General features: G+C 39.0%; 1 protein-coding gene across 4 annotated transcripts in view; it reads left to right on the forward strand.

Moving 5' to 3' along the window:
• LOC117576414 (putative uncharacterized protein DDB_G0282129) overlaps positions 1-9485 on the forward strand; it is an 80360-nt gene that overhangs the window by 60643 nt on the left and 10232 nt on the right. For 2 of the 4 annotated variants that reach the window (XM_052007648.1, XM_034261142.2), the window contains 3 exons: positions 368-610; positions 1592-1856; positions 1947-2417. In XM_052007648.1, the coding sequence (XP_051863608.1) occupies positions 368-610; positions 1592-1856; positions 1947-2417 (979 nt within the window). Of the gene's footprint in view, positions 1-367; positions 611-1591; positions 1858-1946; positions 2418-9485 lie in introns of all 4 variants that reach the window. The other 2 variants (XM_034261141.2, XM_052007650.1) reach the window with 2 other exon arrangements.

A 9485-nucleotide genomic window follows, 5' to 3' on the forward strand; every position in this document is an offset into this window, starting at 1 on the left:
ATATTATATGTATGGCCTGTATTTCTTTTGAGACATTTCACATTCTGTTCTTCACATTTCAATTAAGTAATTTAAGTCTGTAGAAATTCCCAAGCTTATACCAAATTAAAATAGTAAAAAAGGTGGCAACAAAAAAAAAAAAATAGAAAAAATGAAATCAAATGGAAATCATTTAAATGCTACCAACGAACGGCGAAAAATTATACGTCCATTAGTCCAAAGCTAATAGTCGATTCGAGTGTACGACTTATGCATATTTCATGGCTCAAGTGCTGCCTTGTGCCCTCCCATCATGTATTTTCCATATTCAACTGCAATGCAATTTTCTAAACTTTTGCGTTTCGTTTTGTTTGTTTGTTTGTTGCAGGCTTAGAACGTGTCGCTGAGGAATTCATGGGTCGCAGGAAATGGAAACATTATCAAGATCAACTGACGCGCAACCAATTGAATATTGCAGAGCAACAGCCCATATCAATAATAGAAGCAGAAGCAGAAGCAGAAGCCGACGAGAGCAACAACTGCAAACCACTGAACCACCGTTTCGAGCAGCCCAACGGCCAACATTTCCACAACAACAACAACGGCGCACTGCAATTTGAAAGAGATTTTGGTAAGTTAACGAGGCTGAAAATTGTCATTCAATCAAGTCAAGAAAAGAATAAACCAACAACAAGAAACAGCTAATCAAAGTATATTCCTCTTTAATAAATAAACGTTGTTAAATATAACTTTGATATTTACTAGCTGGTGATGAGCTTTCTATTTGCAATTAAGCAACACTTAATTGTTGATCAATATTATTTTAAATGAAGTCAAACTAATCACAAAATTACCCAAGACAAGAAAAAGTTAATCTAAGTATATTTATCAATTTATATATATATTTGTATATAAATGATGATAAATATGTTTTTGATAGCTACTGATAAGCTTTCTAAGTGCACTTAAGCAACTCTTCAATTTTGAGAAAATTGTCATTTAATTAAGTCAAGAAAAGAATAAACTTTTCACACACTTAGCCAACACTAAAACCAGATAATCGACGATAAATGATAAATACATAAATTTTTGATGACTCATGATAAGCTTTCTGACAGTAAAGCAAACTCTTAAGTTTTGAGAGAATGATCAAGAAATTAAGACAAGAAAAGAACAAACTAATGAACCAGATACTCGAAGTATATTTATCATTTTGTATATATATATATATACTTATATGAATGATGATAAATATATCTTTGATATTTACTGGCCGGTGATGAGCTTTTTATTTGAAATTAAGCAACACTTGAATTTTGGTCAATATTGTATTAAAATTGAGTCAAGAAAAGAACAAACTAATCACAAAATTAGACAAGTCAAGAACAATCGAATCGAAATATGATGATATGATATTTAAATCATATAATATCATATGTTTCTGTATAAATGATAATAATGATAATATCCTTGATATTTATCAACTGCTAATGAGATTTCTAAGTGCACCTAATCAACTCTTGAAATTATAAGAAATTAACAATAAATGAAGGCAAACTAAACACCAAACCAGACAAGAAGCAACTAATCGAAGTACATTTCTGTTCTATAGACAACAACCATACATCACAAGATAACGACTCAAGTGCAACATCACGTAGCTCAGGCTCACCATCACCACCGCCAGAAGAACCCAACGATTGGACACCGTCTGATAAGTGCGATTTCTGTGTTAACGGTCGCTTGCTAACGGTGAACACCAAAGGCGAATTGGTGGCCGAAACAACGGCAAACAACGTGTCCACCGCCATCAGCAGCAACAGCAACAGCAACAACAACAACATCATCTACAACAACGGCACAGCTGCAGTGCAGCAGGTAAGCTAAAAAGCGAAATATGATATTAATATATAAAAACGTATACTTAATGCATGTTTTCCCTTTTTTTTCGTTGTTGTTGTACTTTCGCAGCACGACAGCGACAGCAACTCGAGCGCATCGCTGCACAACAACAATAAGAACACTATTAAACATAGAGTAAACAATAACAACAACAACAACTACAACAACAGCGCCACAACAACAGCAATTGGAACAGCGCCAGCTTCGAAAGAACTTTACAAGCTGCTGAGCCAGAATTTAGCCAAAATGACATCGATGGAATCAATGGCCGCCAAACTGGCACAATTCACCGTTCAGTTTGCCGACTTTAATTTGATCAGCACACTGGCCAATCAACAACAACAGCAACAACAACAGCAGCAGCAGCAACAGCAACAGCTTGCTAATTTGGTAACACCAACTACCTCAGATGCATCGGCAGCGGCCGCAAGTCCCACACTCAAAGATACTCCGAGTCCCAGTGCAGATGCCCCATTGGATCTAAGCAGCAAACCATCGCCAAATTCATCCATTAGCGGCGACATAAAGCCAGTCAGGTGAGTCGTTGTTGCACCCTCTCAAGTATATACACTATAATTAATCATATATATACATATGTACATACGATAAATATATTGCATGTGTATATCAACTGCATGTGCCATAAATGCAACCACAAAAAAATGAAAGAATGAAAGAGAGAGCTGCATACCAATGCAATACATAAAATATACAACAACAAAAAAATACATAACACAAAGTGTGTTAATTGCTGTTGCTGCACTTCGAATGCTCTACACACAATAGTGTTTAACCACAACAAATTGGGTGGAATTAATTTAACAGATTTAATAGTGATTAATGTGGAATATATATCTTTGATATCTGCTAGCGGCTGTTAAGTTTTCTAATCAAACTTAAACAAGTGTTACTAACTTGCTAAATAATAACAATTTAGTTTAAGAATTTCTTAGTTTATATAAAAATATTTGACATTCCATCATGAGAATGTTTTGTTAGATTGTAAATTATAGAAAAATTAAATTACGAGGGTGAAGAAATTTTTAAGGACAATTGAATTTCTTATTTTATAACAAACAATATTTGACAGCTCAGTTAGAAAACTTTTTTTTTTTATAAGACACATTATTTGACAGTTTATTTTGAGACTTCCTTGCTTTATTATAAATCGAAGAACAATTAAATTAAAAGGATAAAGAAATTGCTATTGGCAGTTCTACGTAGGAACCTCTTCTTTGATGGGATACAATATTTGACAGTTCAGCTTAAGAAATTGTTGTCTAATAAAATCAATATTTCTGATAAAGACTTAAGAACCTTTGCTGGCACTCATACAAATTTCTCTAAATTTAAGACCTTTTTTCCTAGCGCTAAACTGATCTATGCTGCGAAGTACATACTTCAGTTTTATTTAAAAAACATGGTAGATTATTAAATTAAATATCTTCTAAATACTTGATTTTTCTTTCAATAGTAATAAAATAAACATCCACTTAAGCCAGTTAGAGAATTCAAACTCAAACTTATCAAAGCTGAAATGAAGTATTCATAAAACTTAGACCATCTTTTGAGTACACGTGCACCTAGCTAGCCAAAGTGCATTATCTATTTGCTATGCCCGAAAATGAACTACAAAAAATACAAAAAAAGTACGAAATACGTTAAAAAAAGGAAAGAAACGAAAAAATGATGTTGTGTGAGCAGACAATACATGAGATAATTGCACTTTGGGCAGTGGCCCGCCTCTGACACTGCATTTATTGTAGCATACTTAACAGGGCCATGAGAGGGAAGCATAGAAGAGGAAGGGGAGGAGACGAATGAGAGGGACAGAGGAGCAGGGACATAGACTGGCACTGAGACTGAGACTGGGTTGGCACTCGGGAAGCTTTATTGTTGTGAGCCTATGTAAAAATCGTGCAATTACACATACTATAATCATGTGTGAGTATTTCACTGTGTGTGTGTGTGTGTGTGTACATACGTATGTGTGTGTAAGTATGTGTGAAGCGCCTGCTCAGCGCAAGTGCCTTTGTGTCTCGCTCGACGTGAGTATGTGTGTGTGTGGTTTGAGTGCGGTTTATGAAACGATGCCGAAAATTACACATACGCCCCATAGCACGCAGCCAGCGTGCGCTGCGTTGGCCACGCTTAATTACTGCCAAAAAGGTGGAGTAGCGGGCGGCATTGCAACAACTGCATAAATTTGCATCAAATTTGAGCAGCCAAAAAAAAAGAAAAAAAGAAAACGAGAGAGAAAAGAATACACAATTTATGTATTTCATGTGCTGTGTGCGCTGCATCTTAACTCCCTCGGCTTTTTTTGTTGCCAGCTATTTTTTTAATTACTCTAAAATGTTCAGCCGCACCTAGCCTATTATTTATGTTATTTTCCTTCTTTTTTATGCCATATATGTATGTGTGTGTGCACTTCAGACGACAGCGAGAGACAAGCGTCGACAACGTGTGCATAATTTTCCAGCACTTCCACAATTTTCGTCATTACTTTTTTCGGTTGTATTTTTTTTTGTGGCTGTGGCTGCCACTTGAGCCGCAAACACAAGTCCTTGTCTATTGTCTAAAGCACGACCAAGTGTTTGTTAGCAGCCCAGGGGATGCCACAACGCCGTCAACGTGCACCTATTTTAATTGTTCTTCAGCCAACAGCCAACAAAAAAGTAGAAACGAAATGAAACGACACGAAAAATGGTGACAGGATGGCACAGGATGCGGTGTTGGTGTGAGTGTGTGTGTGTGGGTAGGTGACAGGATACAGGTTACAGGAACTGCAGCAAAGTTAACAGATCGACAAGTGTTCAATGTCCAGTCACAAAACACACACACACAATACGTATACGCCAAGTAGTGCGGCATAGAATGAAGCTATATAAAACGCTTGCGTCCCTAGTCCCTATATCTCTTGCTCCCCTTTCTCTCTACCTCTCTCTTTCTATCGCTCTCTCTCTCTCTATCTCTCGCTGCGTCTCTTTTGCTTCCCCCTCAGACTTCAGCCAAACACTTGAAATACAAAAGCTACTGACGCTGCAATTTTTGGCTTTTTTCGAGCGTTTATTATTACGGTTTTTTTTTATACACTTTTTGCTGCTGTCCGCCGCCCCCGCTGCCGCCCCGCTGCAGCTGCTGTTGATGATGAGGCGGCGACGTTGCCACTCCAAGTCAAGCGTCGAGATGTCGTCGCTGAGCTGCTGCTGCAACGCTGCCGTCGACGTTGTCGTCGGCGCAGCAGACAGAAAATGAGTGCATCATATCGATCGCTTTTTTTTCCCCGTTGCGTTTTACATTTTTACTTTTTTTTTTTTTTTTTTGGTCTTTCTTCTTGCTACTTTTTTCTATGCAATGCGCCGAAAGGGCTGAGAGGCGGGGCGGGTGTTTGTCGCTCTGTGTGTATATATGTATTCATTATTTTTCGTTTACGAAAAATTCTCTGCACACACACCGAAAAAAAAGATTGTGAACGTAATAACTGGCATAGACTGATGGCGTTGGCGTCGACTGCGACTGCGACGTCGGCAGCAGCGTCGCTTTCCCCCATTTGGCCCCAAAAAAAAATGTATATATAAAAAAAGAACGAAATAAAAAAAGCTTAATGCGTGCACTTGCCATTGTTATTGTTGCTGTTGTTGTTGCTGCAGGCCAGCAGCAATTTTTTAACTGTTTTTGTGTGTGTGTGTGTTTGTGTTGCACGCTCCGCTTATATTTTTGCCATATTTTTGTCATTTCAATGACCGTTGGGCGGCCACGTTTGGGGTCTGGCCTGGTTGCCTGCCTCCCTTCCCTCCCTCCCCTCAACAAGCAGCCTGATTGCCGTTATATGGCGTCACACACACACACATATACACGTATATATTGTATATGCGTGCGTGAATGAAATGTCGCTTAAATGAGCGAGATAGAAAAATGAAGAAAAAAACTCGGTGCTGCATACAAAAAAGCAACTGCAACAGCAGCTGCAACGCTGCTGGCGGCAAACGCTGACGTCGACGGCGACGTCGACTGCGCTGGCCGTAAAAAATGAGTGCATATCTTCCGAAAAAATGCAACTGCATATATGCAAGTGCATGTGCATGCCAGTGTGTGTGTGTGTGTGTGTGGGGTGGTTGTGTGTGCTGCGCACGCATCAAGTGTAGGTTTGGGAGCATGTTGCTAGCGATGGGGAGGAGTGCAGAGGGGGGAGGGGGCAAATGTGGCTTGGGGGCGCCTGCATTGGCAACAAAAACAAACATGCAATTGCATTCATACACAAATAAAAAACGCACACACACACATACACTCACACACAGACTTAATGCATTTTTTAACAAAATTGCATTCGACGTCGTCACAAACACACACACACACACTCATACATACACTCACCCTACGACGAACTGAATCTTGGAACGGGACATTGTATGCTGCTGCCACACACACACACACAGTCCTGCCACACGCCACCCAACTCTCAACTCGTCATCTGACGTTGCAGGCTGCAGCAACTGCAACTGCAGCCGCATCCCGGACAACTGACAAATTTAGCGGCCACGCTGCACGCAATTGAAAGAAAAATGCAACAGAATAGCCAAAGAATTGCATTAATTGTAAAGTAGACGATACAAACAGAGTGGAAAATAGTGGTAGCAAAAACAAAAAAGGAGATAAGAGATAGAATAATAGGAAGAAAGTAAGCCTGAAGTTGGCTATGCTCAAGGATCAGTAATAATCTTCTTGCAAATGCATTTTTTGTTCATCTACTTCCTCTTTCAACAAAAGTAGAGAGGAAGTAGATCAACAACAAATTCGTTTCAATGAAAATATTACTGATCTGAGTAGGTACTGAGTAGATCAATATCAAATTCATTCGCATTAAGTTAACAGTGATCTTTAAGCATAGCCACCTTAAGTCTTAACTTTAGCTGCGAATATTTAAAAGACAAGAAATAAAAGAAATATAAAAGTTGAAGGCAAACAAATAAGAATAAGAAAGAAGAAATAAAAATATTCAAAATTTATATAATATGAAAATCGAAGTTCACATACTCGTAGTCAAAGCTAATTTATTTTGAGATGCTTCTATACAACAAACCTGATATTAATTTGTAATGTTAATTTGAATACACAAATTTTAATGAAGATCGAAGTTCACATGGACATAACTGATATAAATTTGTAATGTTTATTTGTATTTCACAAATGTTTAACACAGTCGCAAAATTATCCTTCAGTTAGTTGTCCGTTTATTGGATATCAGATTCCTTATTAATAACAGCAACATTTATTGTCTATAAATACTTCTTCAGATCTTCGAAGGCAGCACTCGAAGTAATAATGCATTACGATAACATAAAGCGTTTACTTTATGAAATACAGAGATAATAACGAGTAATCAATTTGATGTGCATTCTATAAAGAGGCTCTGCAATTTATCATTCCAATTACTTTAAAGCAACACTTTAAGATAGACGCTATACAAAGTTAATTGATATATTTTAATTTTATTACGCAATTTTCTTTTCCACTACTTACTTTTCGATACACTTTTGTCAATAGCTTAAATGTGACAGCACCATAAAAAAGATAAAGAATTCTTGGAAAAACAGGTATCAGAAAGTCTTAATTGAAGCTATTTGTTTAGTTTACAGTTCGTTAACAACTTTTTAACGAGCAAAATTTGTATACGAACAATTCAATTGGGAGTTCTTGGAATCTTTGCTCAAAGTGTGAGAGAAAAAAACATATTTGCGATCGCACAAAGAATTAATAATAATAAGTTATTTATGAGCTATATTCAAAAGTCATTTAGTCCAAAATGTATAAATTAAAGAAGTTCCTACTTAAAAATTTAATTTATTTCATACCCTTATCACAAGATACTTATAAGTAAAACACTTTAACCTGCCTATAGAGCATCTGTGAGTGAAACAAACCTGCATCAGCCGCAGATTAAAAAAGTATTTCACTATTTGTATCGTGCATTGCAATAAGGTTGACACCCAAAATGTAATTATATGTGTGCTCAATGGCAATCCGCCTCCGCCCACGTTAAACCCCAAAAATTATTGCCGACGCATTCGGTTGCATGCCTCAATGTGTGTGGCAGGAGGTGTGTTATGCATCGATGTGCGAGTGTGTTGCAGGCAAACAAAAGGTGTGGGATGAACCGACAAAAATGCGATATGCACATAAAAATGTCAGCAGCAACAGCAACAACAGCAACGGCAGTGAGTTGGAGCAGTTGCCGTTGCAATTGCAACAAGCGTCAAAATTACAAGAGCAACAACAGCAACAACGAAAATGCAACACAAATAAAAAATCAACCCTTTTTTTACTGCTGTTGCTGCTGCAGTTGCCGTTGCTGCCACAAATTAAAACAAAATGTCAGAAAAACGAAAAAGGCAAAAAAAAAAACACACACGAGAGAACGCCATTAACAAAAAAAAAAAAGGAATATACACAAAAAAAAGAACGAATTGCAACGCAAATGAATCCTCGGCAACATGCGTGCAACAACAAGAGCAACAACAACAAGCGAGTGCATGCTGCCGGCAGCGCTGCGCTGCGCAGTCGACGCTGGCAGCGAGTGTTGTTGCAGCCACGTCAAATTGCAATTGAAGTGCAGCCAAAAGGTAAACGACACCAACGAAAATCAAAACGACATTGAAATGACATTTTTCATTTATTTTTTTGTTTTTTTACTGTGGCTGCTGTTGCCCCATCAGCAACTGTTGTTGTTGCTGCAACATGGCTCAGGTGGCGTAATTATGAGCATTTTACTTTTTTATGCAGCCCGAAAAAACTGTCGCCGTTAATGATAGGAGCGCCGTCCAGTTTGAAGTTTCGGTCAGCAGTTTTTCGCTCGCTGCTGTTTCTGCAACCAGTCATTGCCACTTGCCACCTGCTGTTGCAGCAGCAGCTTTGCTTGTTGTTGTCTGCGCAATTTTCAGACATTTTCCAGACGCGCGCGAGCCCTAAAAAATGTAAAAAACAAAAACAACGACAACTTTTCAGTCAACTTTTCGCTGGGCGGCTTTTGCCCCACAGCGCGAGGGCAAGAAGCTGTGCGTTTCCGTTGCCGCTGCCGTTGCTGTTGCATCCCCTTCTGCTGCTGCTGCTGCTGTTGCTGCCTGGCGACAGCCAGTGCAATGTACTGCAGCTAGCTTGAGCCTGAGTGCCCACCCACTGTGTGTTGCCAAAAGGGTCTTGGTCTCAACTCGTCTCGCGTCGCGTCTCGCTTCGCGTTGCGTCGCCACTCGTCGCGTCTCGTCTGGTGGCGTCTCCCTGCTGGCTGCGCATAAAGAAAAGAAAAATTTCGTATGGCTTTCACTGATGTTGCTGCCGTCGTCGTCGTCGCTGTTGTTGTTGTTGTTTGCTTTACACAAAAGTTGCCTTTTGAAATGGGCTACCCAAAAGTGCGCTTGCCCTCCTTCCCTCCCCTCCCCGCCTGCCCTCTCCTGCCTCTCCCGTTGCAATGAGCTGAGGCAAAAGCGCGCCAAGTGGTGCGGCTTGGCATTAAGTGAAAAAAAATTGTGCTCTTGCATTTTTGCATCTTTTTTTTTGTTTTTTTGAAATTCGTCTAATGAACTTCAAAAACATGTTTGTCCCTGGCT

Source organism: Drosophila albomicans, chromosome 2R (genome assembly GCF_009650485.2).
Source record: "Drosophila albomicans strain 15112-1751.03 chromosome 2R, ASM965048v2, whole genome shotgun sequence".
Lineage (NCBI taxonomy): Eukaryota > Metazoa > Arthropoda > Insecta > Diptera > Drosophilidae > Drosophila > Drosophila albomicans.